Here is a 14915-nt window from a genome sequence, read left to right on the forward strand (position 1 = left end):
TCCCGTTTACACGATGTTTTCAAGTGAAGGGCCTTGATAAGTCATTCATTAGACTGACAGTGCAAGTAGTTCAGCGAAAGTACTACAATGCCCTACTGAGAAAAAAAATCTGCAACTGCAGTTTTTGTCACTTTTTTCAGCTATTTTAGCTGTTCTAGCCATGTTCTGAGTTTTATTCCCTCTTGTTGTTTTTTTCAATGACTAATATCTGTTAAACAGCTTTCAGTATGAAGCTCATTCAGAATCGTCTCAAACTGTATGTTAAAGTCAGAAGGCCCAAGACCCTAAACGCCTTGGGGTGGCAAGATATGCAGCCACTGTTGAGAAGAGTTATGACAGCCGAGGTGAAACAGTGGGAAAATATGACAGAAGAGACTCTGCAGTGGAAAGATGAGGCTCACCAAGGGAGCAGAAGGAAGTTCCAGTTAGAGGTGTTGACTTTTCCGCCTGCGGTAGATTTTATCCAGAACCTGACAGGAGTGGAAATGTCATGCTGCCTTCTGGGACACAAATGGCGGTTCTGGTTAGGGGTCAAGTTCCCGCTGATTGGAAAGTGGGTCACAGCCTGCAGTCCATCTATCCTACACACTGTGGTGGTGCATGACTTCAATCCTCATGTCTTTATTTTCGTGTATCGCAGTGCGTTGGTCACATAACATCTAGTTGATAGGTGCCTGAATGTGAAAGGGAAGCAATACAACCAGATGAACACCTTTTGTTTTAGTGTGAAGAAGTACAAATATATTCTAAAAGTGTTCACATTTAACCCTTTATTGAATGGGTGACCAGTCTGCTATCTCTAAAATTACCCGTAAAATGTAAAGAGCTGCATAACACATCATGATTATGAAAATAATCACAAGTAATAACAGGTTCTTGCAGGGTAATAATACATAGTTTGCAAGATGAGACTGCCATAGTTTTAAATACGTTTAGAGAATTTCTTCCAATATAGAGATTTTTTCATAATAAGTTCTGAACCTTATTGTAATTTTTAGTCGGTTATGAGTGTGTTGGAGATGTGTGTCAACGCGAAGACTGCGCGGTGGTGGTATCTGGAAAGGCATAGCCTTTGCGTATCGTTTGTGTATGAAGTACAAATTAATCTCAATGGTATTCAATATTCAGTATTAGTACTCTGTATCAGCAAGTAGCTAGAAGTTAGCAACAGTGGTACTCCTTTAAAAAAAGTGGCATTTGTGCATCACTACATAAAATCAAAATTAATTACATTTTCATAGCAAACTAAGGCTTATTTGTTTGTGTAACTTGTGACCAAATGAAGAGATCATCCAGAAATTATATACAGTTGTTATAAAATCTTTCCTGTAGTTGTAGAAATATACCCTGACATACACAGTAGTGGATCTCGTAAAAGATGCCAATTGACCTTGGTGGAGGTTGAGGCTCACCTTCTTGTTACATGCTGTTATGAAAGCTTGTCTTATAAGTGTCTCTCTCTCTCTCTCTCTCCACTGTAGATGACAAGGACCCCTGCCACTTAGCCGAGGCTCCCGGCCCCTGCCGTGGGCTGGTGACACGCTACTTCTTTGACAGCAGGAGTCAGGAGTGCAAGCATTTCTTTTATGGCGGCTGCTTCGGCAATGCCAACAACTTCAGGAGCATGGCCGAGTGTCAGGCCAAGTGTCAGAACCCGGGTAGGTCCAGCCGCTCTTTTCACTCCTCACCGTGGCAACGACAAGCTGTCAGCAGCTGTGTCGTTCCATTTATTGCAGTTATATTGACTGATGTTTCGACCCCCTTGCACCATGAACTGTGGCTAATGAGTGACATTTAGCCAGCAGATCATCCTTTGAAAAGTGCAGAATCGGGACAATTTAAACGATCCCGTGTCCACCGTCAGCATTGGAAAACTCCATCAAGCTCTGACACTACTTATTTTCATCTGTCAAATTAACTCTTTATCTCCTGCATTTGCTCTTCTATTATTTTGTTCAACATTTGCCAACATAAGCAATGTTTTTAATTCATATTATTGTGTATTTCATTACAATAATACTTGGCTTGTACTGATGTCGCATTAGACTTTTCATTGTGAAGAAACATTATACCAGGGTTGTCAAAAATATTTTAGTTCAGGGGCCACAAACAGTCCAATTTCATCTTGAGTGGGCCAGACCAGTAAAATAGTGTCATATAAACCTTGAAATTTAAACTTGAAACTTTTTGTCAGTTGTAGCACAGCGAATGCGTGATGAAATACTATTCGTATTTTCATAAAGACCAAACAATTACTGCCAAAGATTGCAACAATTGTGTGTATGAGTGTTATCCATAAGGCCCGAGGGCCAAAACTGGCCAAGAGGCTCCAATCCAGCCACCAAACATAGGAAAATGTGAAAATTTCAAAGAAAATATTGATTTATTAAAAAAAATAAAAAAAATTAGAGCACTGGACACAACACTGATACCTGAGCTGAGATATCAGTGTTGCTGCCATAGTAAACTAGCATTAGCCTCAAAGCCATGATGTCAGGGTGAGTTTGTAATAATGCAACAGCGAGAGGAGAGGTGTTTTTGTACATTTCACTGTATATTACATTGGAAAGTATCATTAACATTAGCTTTATGTGGAGATTATAGTAATTTTGGTCTGATTTTGCATAAACAGACATTTTTTATCCTATATACTCTGCGCCACAGCAAACTGATTCAGCCCACAAGATGACATTAGGGCTGTATGTGGCCACTGAAGTAAAATGAAGTACAATGACCTCTTGACTTGAGTATATGATTCGCTTGCGACCTAATGTGTGTGTGAGTGCATATATTTAGGTCTGATATACAATGGTTACACATGAAACTAAATGTACATCATGCGTGATGTATATTCTACCTGTTAGTGACTTAATGTTTCCAGTTATATATTTAGCAATCAGAAGTTTGTGTGTCTGCAAATTGAATGAACAGATGACAGATTGTGTGAGTCTAATTAAACGGAGAGTGAACGCGCAAGACAAGCAGCAATTTCAATCTCAACTGTTGCCTTTGCTGTTTTCCACTTTATCATTGCGGGCTCTTTAATTAGCCAAACCAAAAATAATTACGTTATCGCCATTAGTTCAAGGCTGAAACGCACGGCCTCATTCTCACACGTACTCCGGGGTCCGAGCTCAGGCGATCCCGACTGAAAAGTCATTTCAGAGAGGTGACGCCGTCAAACTAAGTGCCACCTCGTAAAATTAACTTTGTGATGAACTTCAGCTGACCATGAAATCACACCCTGCCTTGATTTAGCATTTAAATCGTTTCAAAGTGACCAAAGCACAGCCAATTATCCCGGACTTAGGCACGACTTACAAGTCATTTACCTCTCGAAATTGTACAGAAAAATAATGAGCAAGCCACCCGACTGTGACCAATTACGCCCACAGTGCATGTCGTACAGGAAATCAATTGAAAAATGTTTTTTAAGGTTAGTAATTTCAGATAAATTGAGTCTCCAGCTCCATTTGTAGACAATGTGTTTGCAGCACAACACCGTCCTCAATCGAATGCTAATGAAGTTAAACTTTCTTTAATGGTGATTGATCAGTGGGAGGTAATGAAGTTTGCTCTAAATATAGTAGACTGGATTGATGTCCTCGTGTGAGAAACACTTTGTTAAATTGTTCATTTTCTGTCTGTCGATATAGCGGAACCTAACAATGCTCCCGAGGTCCACACGCAGCCGCCAAGCAGAGCCGCTGATGTTCAGCCAACACTAGTGATGGGTAAAACTGAACGTACATGAATCACTCTGAATGTGCACATGAAGCATATTAATGCAATGTGTGTTATTTGAAGGTTGTGATAGGTTTTCTCCGTTTGCTCTGGTTCTAGTTCATCGTGACATGTTTGTGGTGGGCTAAACTGGGGTTTGGAATGAGGGTCCAATGAGGGCTATTTAACTGGTTTGGAGTTAGATGGCTTGATCTACATTTGGTTGTCTGGTCTTAAAGGTTCCATATTATGCAATTTTTCAACAATTACACATAGTTGTCAGAGGTCCAACAACATTTTCTTCAATGTGTGTTTCCCCAAATCCAACTTTGCTCTTGGCTTTCAGCCAGTATAAAAGTCCTTGAAAATGCTGTGAGCCGTGTTTACTCCATGTCAGTTTTTCCGTTTGCGAGGAGGAAAGAATGGTGCCCTCTTGTCATTTTAGAGGTCAGAGCTCATCTATCTATGGGAGGGTCAAAGTGGGTATCCACAACCGTAAGGAGTAGTTATTTCCCCAATTTATGTCATGGAAGTAAAATGTCTGAATCGTCTGTATAAGCAAACATTAGCTAAAAAGTGGAACAAGCAAGTGAGAAAGGTGACAGATTTTTTTTCACTTCTAGGGCCTTACACACTGGCTATGGGGACACATATTGCTGTTAGAAAACCATTATAAAGTACATTTAGCATATTATGGGAACTTTAAGCCTCAGGTATGCCAGACATTTGCGCACAATGCAGATATGCGACTTTCAAATGGTGTAAATCTAACTCACCTTATACTTGCATGTGTCCATTGCTTTGGAATTTTGGAAAGAGTGCTTAGTAATCGATATATTAGAGGACACTGCTTTAAATTGACACATTGGCAAAATACCAGGAAGCAGGGTTTGTGTTGAGAGAGCAGAAAAAGAAAGTTAACGATAACTACCTTGGTAATGGGAGGAAATAGCAAAAATAGAAGAGAATAGAAATACAGTATTCATACCATAGACAAATTATTTTTGGTTCGTATTTAACCCATCCGAGAGATTACAAGCAGCCGTCACGGCACTTAGATTCCAAGACTGCTTCTCTAACCTCGAGGCCACCGCTGCTAAAAATCTTGATATGGCAGTCACAGTGGTCTGTATTTTTGTATTTTTTTCATTTAATGTTTTCAAATGAAAACGGGAAACTTTTATCATGTTTTTGGGGGTCTGTTAACACGACAATGTTGCCCGAAGCCACTTAAACCACAATTGAAAAAAGAAAACTGCTAACCAATGTTAGCTGCATCATTTTCAAAACCTCGCAGTCTAAACACAAAATATTTCTGTCGCAAAAATTATGCATTTTCACTTGAAACAGGGCTTTAAGCTCAACACTGCCTCTCTGGTTATCAGTGGTACTGCTAGAATTTGCCCACCTTTCTTATGGAAGGTCACATGCATCACCTGCATGATGATGACATTTATTAAAAGGACTTGTCAGTGAAAATGTATGTATGGGTTTGTTTTAAAGGAAAAAAATCTAACTGAATGATGAATCTTTTCATACCTGTCTTTGTCTTGTAGAAGAACTTGCGGTGAGTGAACCTCTGTTGGAGGCCAACAACACAAATATTCTGACTACAGGTGAGAAAATATGACAGTATGGTGGTGCAGAAGTCTGTTTAACAGTCAATGTTTCGATAAAAGATGATGTCTGTTTGAATCAAATCTAATATTCTTTACTTTGGTCACATTGTTCCTGGAATCCACCCATTGTGATTCTTTGGGCTAAACTACTTACTTATGCTACTTATATTACAGTGTGTGTTGATATTCACATATCTGTATGTGAATTTTCTGGAAGTTATTTTGTACTTCTGTAGCGCCACCTCTAATCACCTGGTGGCCAGAGGTTTAGCCACTAAGATGTCCAGTAGCTTGTAGAAACTGTAGTTAAATATCAATAGAAGAGTGAGTTGGATGTAGTTTGCCTTGTGATTAAATACAGGACGCTCTAACATTTCATTATCGTTTTGACCTATTGTCTCCACTGACTGATCACTGAGAACTTATTTTAAATAGTCTGAACCCTGTTTAACCTGTAGAAAACCAGCCCAAACCAGTTTGAAATACAGAAAACTAAGAATTAAAGAATCAAATTTAATCCCAGTGTGAGAAAACATTCAGAAAGGGAAGCTGACTGAAATAACTTTAATAGTTATCTCATTATCAAACCCCTTAAATATAATTCTTTTGATAAGATCTCCATCAACACATCATTAATGTAGAACTAATGAATATCTCAGAACTGAATTTTCATAAACTTTTTGGAGGAAATTCATAAATTATTTCATCAAAGATTTTACAGTTTCCAGTTAAATGGTTTTGATTCTACTGAACAAGTCTGTTCTGACTTCCTCTTTTACAAGTTTGAAACGAGACTGACACCTTGTGGCTGAACACTGGTACACACTTTTAATGTCTGCAGAAAACATATATAAACTCATATAAATTCATACAGTTAAGAAACTGCCATTGATACAAGTTCATACCACACACCACATTTTCTCTAGCTTGTTGTATACATAAAATTAAAAAAAGTAAGAAACATGAAACAGATTTTCTCGGCAAGTTGTATTTTTGATGATTAATTATATTTCTTAATTACTTTAGCACTCTTGCTCAATCTAAAATGTTAATAAAGCACACACCGGATTATTTAAGAAATTAAAAGTCAGGTTTTGTCTTTCGTCTGGGGATATCTCAGTGGACACAATTATTTATCAAACGTTAGTGAGAAGAATTAACAGGCAACTAATAAAAAAACTAATATTTTCTCATCTCACATAATTATGAAAATATTTAACAAACTATTGAAAATGAACAAATTAACATTTCTAACTTTTACCCCCCAAAACATTGTCCCAAATGTACCCCCACCCCTTATTTTCAATTAACATAACAAGCCTTCCATCCATGGATTCTGTCACTTCTTTAATTTTTTTCAAGATCAACTTTTTGTTTTGTTCAACAACAACCAAAACCTCCAGACATTATTCAGGGAGCTGCACTGTTTTCCTTCATCGTAAATCTCCCATACAAGACAGCACAAGTTCAGGTGAACTGAACTCATGCTGTGAGTGCAGCTTTCTGTGATCAGAACCCAATATCTTTGCAATTTGACTTTATTTTTAATAAATAATCAATTGATCCTTGGATGATGACAAATCATCCCTGATGAATTTCATGCAAGTTGGGTCAGTAGTTTCAGCAAAACGTTGTTAAATTGCATACATATCAACCAATAAATAATACATGCAAATGAAAACATAACCTTCTTGTCCAATGTTTGTTGGCGAAGGTACAAATGGGAAAATTAGTTGAAAGAAGAAATAAATGAGTCGCTAAACATCACTAATGCCACTTTGGATTAACCTCATGTCTCATTGTTCAACAAATTGATCTAAAATGAGAGAAATGTTAGATCTCTGGACATCACAGGTGGAAAAGCCTGTTTGCGGGTTTTAACGAGCTCTCGGCCGCGTCTGACCCAGTGAGCGGCAGAATCAAAGCAGGGTGGCTCGCCCGACCCCGCCGAGAGAGCCACGATAACAGCTTCCTTTTAATCTGTCAATTTCAGTGTGTGAGCCTGCAGGCAAAATCTATTCCAGTCCGATTGCAGCTTAAGGCATTTAGAGTACAAACCCACGTGGAGTTCAAAGCTTAAGACGGCGCTTATGAAAAGCAAACCCTCGTTCACCCCCCAAGACCTTCGCCGATCGTGTCCCCACAGCCAGACAGTGTTGGAACTAATTCAGCTGGAATAATTACACACATCTGAGGGAAGGGAAATGTGGCTCTGGATGTTGGAAGTGACTGCCCTTCCTTGCTGTGATCCGCAGACTTCAGCCCCTCCGAGCTGTGCTTCAGCCCCGTGGACAGGGGGAGCTGCGTCGGAGCCGAGAGGAGGTTCGCCTACAATCCGCAGACCAAGAGGTGCCACATGTTCTCCTACAGCGGCTGTGGCGGCAACAAGAACAACTTCCTGTTCCGGAAACACTGCATTCACAAGTGCATCAAGACCAAGAAGGGTAGGAAGAGATTCCCACGATAATCACATGTGTGTGACACCGAGAGGCTGAGCTTGCTGGTCTGGTTGCAGGTCATGGCCACGGGAGGAAGATGATCCGGATAAGGAAGAAAAACATAGAGAGCATCGTCAGCCGCTCGGCGTGAAGATGCCAGGAAACCCTGCCTCAGCATGCACTCTGTATTTATGTCCATATTTTATGTGTAGCTTTACCTATAGCTCTTGTGTTTTAATCGCACGGTACTCAAACCAAAATCTGATTGTCCTCCTGGCTCGTTGAGCTTCGGCAATAAAGCGCCAAACACACTGACACACAGAAATCTTCCACACATTGTTTGAAGTATGATGTTATTATTCACTAGGAAATATGTCGAGTTAAATATGTTTGTTGTGTGTCTTTGTTTTGACTGCTGCCCCGACGACTTCAGTATGAGACTCCATCTACATGACGTTTCAAGTAAAAACACATTGTTTTTTGTGTTTGTTTCAGAAATGTGTATGTTGTTAACAAAATGATTTCATAATGTTGAAAAAAAACAAACCAGGAAGTTCACCATTGAATCACATTCATAATCTGTTTGATGAAATCCCCTCCTTGAGGTAACATTTGTTTTTTATTCCCTCTTTACAATTATGTGGATGCTTATCACTTCTGAGTGTGTTTAATGTCACCTCAATTTCATTCAATTTATTTTTCTGTAAATTTCAACCCATTTCCAAAGGACACAGGTCGTTACATCGTGTGTGATGTTCCAGGTCTGACCTGGTTAATCAGGCCCACAGAGATCAACTCCAATGCAACGACATTCACAAGTGCATCGAATGTTTCCTGGCAGCAGCGTCATCCTGCAGATGCTGCAATAATAAATACATCCTGAGGCAGTTTCTTCAAGTCTACTGATTATAAAAGATAAGACTGGCAGTACTCATAAAGAGTAAACCCTATCCAATGTTCCTCTGTGGCTTTACGCTCTACTTTTTCCATTATGTATACCTGTTTTCTATTAGTATACATGCTTTCTGCCAACTTCAGTGTCATCTGGAGTAGATGTGCTGTAAAAAACACACAAGATGTGGCAGATTTAGCTCAAGATAACAGAACTTTTGCAAAGGAAAATCAACTGCAGGTGTTTTTTGTGTGTGTGTGTGTGTGTGTGTGTGTGTGTGTGTGTGTGTGTGTGTGTGTTGTTGTTTTTTTTATCACGGTTCAGTTTCCGTCACTGACAAGAAACATGGTTTGTTTTGCTGGTGTGTTTTTTTATAGCAGCTAATCTCACTTGTCAGTTATTTTGTGCACCATGGATGATCTATTTCTTTATATTCATGTTAAAACTGAAGTTTGATATGGTTCGAAGCATATTTACTTCAGTTCAATCGTCACTGTGTGTACTTTTACTTCAATGTGATGCTCCTGTGTGTGTAAAGTAGCAGGAAACAGAGGGGGGCAGTGTTGTCTAAAGAATGGAGGCGCTGACCAGCACTGTGCCCACTTCACTGTTGTTTCATAATCATTTTTTGTAACAGAACTGTAAGAGGTTATGTAATAAAATTCAACAAATGTATTCTCTTTTCTTTCCTTTATTTTCTTCTTCTTTTTTTTTTGCACTATATATGTTTTCCACTGGCTCGTGTTGTGCCCAGTGTTTTGAGGGACAGAGGTTGAGAATCTAAATGCAGAGGCATGGAAACAGACTTAGACATATCAGTTTATTCTCAGCCAGGGGAAGCAGAGGGATAATCTGAGACGTGGCTAAGAGCGAAAGGTTAAAAGAACAACGGAACAAGTTAAACTTCAATGCAGACATGCGAGACCAACTGTTGACTGAGGATAGAATATACTGCATATGTATTTAAATCGGTGTGTGTGTGTGTTAGTTTTACCCTGCTGATGATGTGTTGTTGCAATAGTAATCCTATCATATATATATATATACATATATATATATATGATGTGCTGGGTTTGAGGAGTTATGAGGCTCAGCTGGTTGCACTCGTGGTGTGATCAATAAGCAGAAGCACAAACACACTTGCGACTAGGACCCATGATTAAATGTACCACAAATGTAGTGAAAGAATTGCGGCCATATCTGTGTGGAGTGGGTATTAGGCCTCGTTTATGTCTGTTTACAAGACAACAAAACTTGGAGCCACTGACAACACAACTTTTTGAAAACCGCTCCCAAGGTTGATGTTTTTGCATGGGAACGGAGGAAATTGCAACTTTTCTGAAACACAGCTGCTGCTACTGCACATGCACACCACAATCGTGGTAAATAGTTCCACAGATGTACAATAAGAACAATGTTTCTTCCGAAGTGCTATGACTCCCAGTCCATAGTCACGTGGGACTTGGTCCTTTTAAAGTTGAGTCGCCAAAATAAAAATCGAACTTCATCTGTCCATACGAATGTCTGTGTATTCACCATTGCGTAAACTGCAAACTGACATCCTTTTCAAAATGTTGCTGCGTAACTGGAAAACATTTTTTAAACGACAATGCAAAAACAATGTGTTTTCACTTGATACGTCGCATAAGACTCAGAGCAGATAAAGTCTCGTTTCTTCCTTGAAATTGCTGGCAGTCACCCAACGGGGTCATGAACCCCAAGTTCGGAAACTCTGAATATCATGTCATCTACTCTAAAGTAGTGAAATATTATGAGTAAAGAGCATTTATCACATTTAACCTTTGGCAGTGTATAGACATTCAGATGCAGCTGGACCAGCTATTTTAAAACGAGACAAGTCAATACTTTTTCCTGATTTTCTTTATTGCCGTATAACTGGGTGGATTGTGAAAGTGGATTTTCTCATCATGACAAACCCACAGAGAATTTCCACCTGATTCTGGATCTCCCCACAGCTGTTGGGTATTACACTGTCCGCCCACTCGTCCACCAAGTTTTATGATTCAGAACTTTTTCTCTGCTGTTTAATTCGGTCTCTGATAACCTCAAGTTTTTTAACCTCTGCAGTGCAGAAGTGTTGACGAGATCCACTGTACTCTCGCTACTCTGCAGAAGTGCCGTATGATCATGCTGTGAATCATTTCATTGGAGTGCCAGCGTTATGAAAGGGTGAGCATAAACAGAAGCACACTCAAAAATATACACAGAGAACTTTTTTTTTTTTTTTTTAAAGGCCTGTTTTTAGTTATTATGCAACACAGTGGATTTTATCATGAGGAGAAATTTAGATGGAGGGACTCCGAGACTGTCAGCAGTAATGATAAGTATCTGAGATAAGAATACACTGCTTCCCACTGGTTGAACACTTGAGACTGCATTATGTAAGAAGCAGTGAATGGATGAACAAGGGGGTGGTTTGGAAATTGGCCTAAAATACAGCGAAAAGAAAAAAACAAACACTGGATGCGCATTCATCATTCAGGATTCCTGTATCTCCACCTGCAGGTTTGAGTTTGTAGCTTGTATTTATGTATGAAACCTGATCACACATACACTTAACTTTTATAAAAACAATATGATTGCTCATAAATCACACTGATTTATATTTATATATTTGCATGGCTGCCAATACAGTCCGTACAGTTACATTTTTTTACATTGTCAAACACAATGGAGGTGGGTTTCGGCAACCTCTGAGACCCAAAGAGACATTTCTTTCTGGCTTTTCACTAAATAAATGGCAAAAACATATTTAACTTTCATAATAAAGATGGCACAACGTACATCACCATTTTCAGACGTATTATACTTGTCTTTTTTGGCATGTTTGTGTAATTTGTTTGGACATATGGAATGGGTTATTAATAAAAACAAAACAAAAAAAAGTGCAGTTGTTTTTACCAAAGCTGCAGTTTAAATATTGCATTTATGAAATGTAAAACCACAGTTAAGAACTGCTGACCATTTTTTCTTCATTCCATTGAGCTGTTGTGGCGGTGATCATAACCCTTTGTTGTTTGGTGACATATTCTGTATACATTTTAGTTGGAAAAACCTCTGAACCCTTGTTTTAGTCACATTTAACACCTAAAAGTGCAAGATAAGACATTCAATAAATGTGTATTTACACATTCTATTGTGAAAGCTTCAGGGAACCACATGCAGCTTCAGAGTGTGCTTTCCACACCCGTGATCTGGCTTTGTGTTTGTACCAGCACTGCGTGTGTGTGTTGTTCACGGAGATGAGAACAATACAGCGGGGGAGATAGAGTTGCCAGAAAATGACAAATGTCTTATTTGATATGACAACACATAGTCACATTAGCAGCTGCTAACAGTCATGCAGGCGGTGAGGACGAAGAGAGGAAGAGAATATTCTGCCGTAAACACTGTAACAGCAGTTCCCAGCATGGGTCGCAGATTGTGGGAGCTAAAACATTGGACACAGTGGAAAAACAACTGATGTGTGTGTGTAGAAAATAATAAATAAAAATGGCTTTGGATTTATATACCGGTAGCACTTTTTTCAAGCTGACTCAAAGGGCATACAGAGACCATTATTCATCCACACCAGTCCCACTGGTGGTGGTAAGCTACGCTGTAGCCACAGCTGCCCTGGGGCACGCTGACAGAGGCGTGGCTGCCATTTCTCGCCAACAGTCCCTTCGACCACCAACATTCAGGCACCATTCATAGGAGGCAATGTGGATAAAGTGCCTTGCCAAAGGACACAATGGCAATGACTAGAATAGAGTGGGATTTAAACCGTCAACCCTCCAGTTATTGGACAACCGACTCTACCACTGAGCCACGATCGCCTCTCTTGTTAAAAAGATACTATTTCTGGGTCATTTTTGGTTAATACACAGCTGTATAACAGTGCAATGATTCATGTAATTTAAATGTACAGTATTATTATTATTATGATTATCAACAGTAATAATAGTAATAATAGCAATGATGATAATAATAATTATCTATCTATCTATCTATCTATCTGTCGAAAATTCTCCTGAAGACTAAGTTTTTTTAAGTGATGATGATGATTGATGATGATGACGATGATGATGATGATGATTATAGTTTTGTATCTATTATCTCTTAGCTGTTGTGTTTTTACACTCTCACTACTTCATTCATTCATTCATTCATTCATTCATTCATTTGTAGGAGCTATTTCACTACATTTAAATGTTGATCTGTATGGTTTTGTCTGCCATATGTATTTGATTTAAAAAAAAAATAGCAGCGCTTGCCTGTGTATATTTCTAATATGAATATGGAAGAAATCGAGCTCACGAGCTCCGGCGTCGGTATTGTTTCGCTGTGGTCGGTCCGGGCCGCGGTTTCACGGTGTGACGTGCAGAAAGGAGCAGAGTGTTGTGCACATGGTGCAGGCTGCAGGCTGCAGCCCCTCAGCTGGAGCTCCATCTGTGATGTAACAGGAAGTAGTGGGTCGCCTTCCAACGTCAACCTGACAGCCGCTTCAGTTGAGCTCAGTGTGCGCCGGAGATCCACTGCGGACGCCTGCACTCTCTGCGTGCGCATTAACCCCGGGACGAGGAGGACTCACTTTCGGGGAAAAAAAAAAAAAGGGAGCTTTCTGTCGGATTTTGCCTGCAGAGTTTACCCAGCCCGGTTTGGATTCGAACCCTCCGGTAGGAGCTCCTTCAAACGGACCAACTGTGCGCGATCTGTTGTTGCTTTCAGCTGCGCAATTAACGCGCAGTTGACGAGGCGATTCTGTTTCGTGGATGTGTGTTTATCGAGGTCACTTCAACTGTGTATGTGTGTATGTGTGTGTGCGCGTGTCTGTGTGTGTATGTGGAGGCATTGCGGAGGACATATGCATGAGTACACCGCTGTTCCCTCCTCGATTCAGTGTCTGTGGTTGACGATCTGCAAGCGGGTCCAGTTACTATGCGTCGACCCGCTAATATCTACCAGTATATGTTTTGGATAACATCGCCACCCAGATCACACCGTGCGAGACCCTTCACATCATTCATCTTTAACCTATAGTTTAAAACGGAGCTCGCGCTCACCTTTTAGCCGATTCAATGCGTCGTTTCGGTAAATGCGAGAGGTGTGCACAGGATTCGACTACAGTGTGCCCCGTGGAAATGCGTAAAAGTGCGAAAGCGATCATATTCATTTCTGTTTGCATTATGCATCAGCCGAGAGCAGTGCGTTTGTCGCTGGCACACGGATTATGCATCGTATCCATAGATTGAGTAATCACTGAATAAAAGTCATTTCACATTGATTTACAGTGGGGATCATTCTGCTCCATTCAAGCAGCGTTTCTGATGTGGCTGGATGGACACTGGTTGCTGCATTGATTGCATAAGCAGCAGATTTGGACATACTGGAAGTTTGTGGGCTGGACAGTGAGAAGGAAAAAAAAAAGGATGATGGTGGTTGTTGTGGTGATGATGATGTGTAGGTGGATGTGATGACGGTAGCCCTTGTTGGAGACTGTGTGCGTGTGTGCGTAAGGAGAGCTGAAGAAAGATGTGCTGGAGTCATTATGAGGGGGTGACAGAGCAGATAGTTTGGCTTGACTCCCTGTCCATCTCTGATTATACATGAGGACACTTGGTTGATGCAGTGCTGCAGGTTTTTGTTTTGTCTGTTTTCTGTTCAAGGCTCATGCAACAAAGAGGTGGAAGAAAATTGTGAAAATTCAAGACAACCGCATTGTTGTGCAGTTCATTATTATTATTTTAATCTTCTGCTTTGGCTTTCAATCAAACGTTTCAAACCCAAAGTGAAATAAGCTTGAGGTATTTGGATCAATCTGCGCCTGTTGTTTAGTTGATGCATGGTGCAGTAGCAGGGTTGCACAGTATTAGTTAAATATACATTAACTTTAATTAGTATATTATTAGTAGTAATAATTATTAGTAGTAATATTCAATTCAATTTCATTTAAATCGTGCCAAATGCAACACACTCATTTCAAGGTGATTTTATAGAGAAAAGAACAATTGCACATGAGCAAGGGTAAGTGGTGATGGAAAAGAGAAAAAAACTCCCTTTTAACAAGATGAAACCCACAGAACCACACTAGAAGTTAAAGGCTAGAGAGAAAAGGAGGATAGACAGATTGAAAGGAGGGTAGGGATTGTTGATATAACTTGGTAATAATAATAATAACATTAGTATATGATATGTAGTGTGTACATATATGTCAGTATGATGTTCATGTCTTTCCTTTAG

At 39.8% G+C, this 14915-nt stretch overlaps 2 protein-coding genes across 3 annotated transcripts in view; both read left to right on the forward strand.

Annotated features, from left to right (window-relative positions):
* Positions 1 to 9329, forward strand: part of tfpia (tissue factor pathway inhibitor a) — a 49654-nt gene extending 40325 nt beyond the window's left edge. Inside the window, exons 3-8 of one of the 2 annotated variants that reach the window (XR_013936654.1) lie at positions 1482 to 1658; positions 3657 to 3734; positions 5280 to 5339; positions 7598 to 7786; positions 7858 to 8385; positions 8508 to 9329. Coding sequence is in view for 1 of the 2 variants with exons in the window: in XM_080497928.1 (XP_080354054.1) it covers positions 1482 to 1658; positions 3657 to 3734; positions 5280 to 5339; positions 7598 to 7786; positions 7858 to 7931 (578 nt within the window). In the remaining variant the exon portion in view is untranslated. Of the gene's footprint in view, positions 1 to 1481; positions 1659 to 3656; positions 3735 to 5279; positions 5340 to 7597; positions 7787 to 7857 lie in introns of both variants that reach the window. The other variant, XM_080497928.1, reaches the window with a different exon arrangement.
* Positions 9330 to 13251: 3922 nt separating this feature from the next.
* The window catches only part of LOC308131116 (calcitonin gene-related peptide type 1 receptor), a 34462-nt gene continuing 32798 nt past the window's right edge, over positions 13252 to 14915 (forward strand). The window contains exon 1 of the mRNA XM_080497720.1: positions 13252 to 13351. The gene's annotated coding sequence lies outside the window, so the exon portion shown is untranslated. The remainder of the gene's footprint in view (positions 13352 to 14915) is intronic.

This window comes from Blennius ocellaris (genome assembly GCF_963422515.1).
Source record: "Blennius ocellaris genome assembly, chromosome: 6".
In the NCBI taxonomy this organism is placed as follows: domain Eukaryota; kingdom Metazoa; phylum Chordata; class Actinopteri; order Blenniiformes; family Blenniidae; genus Blennius; species Blennius ocellaris.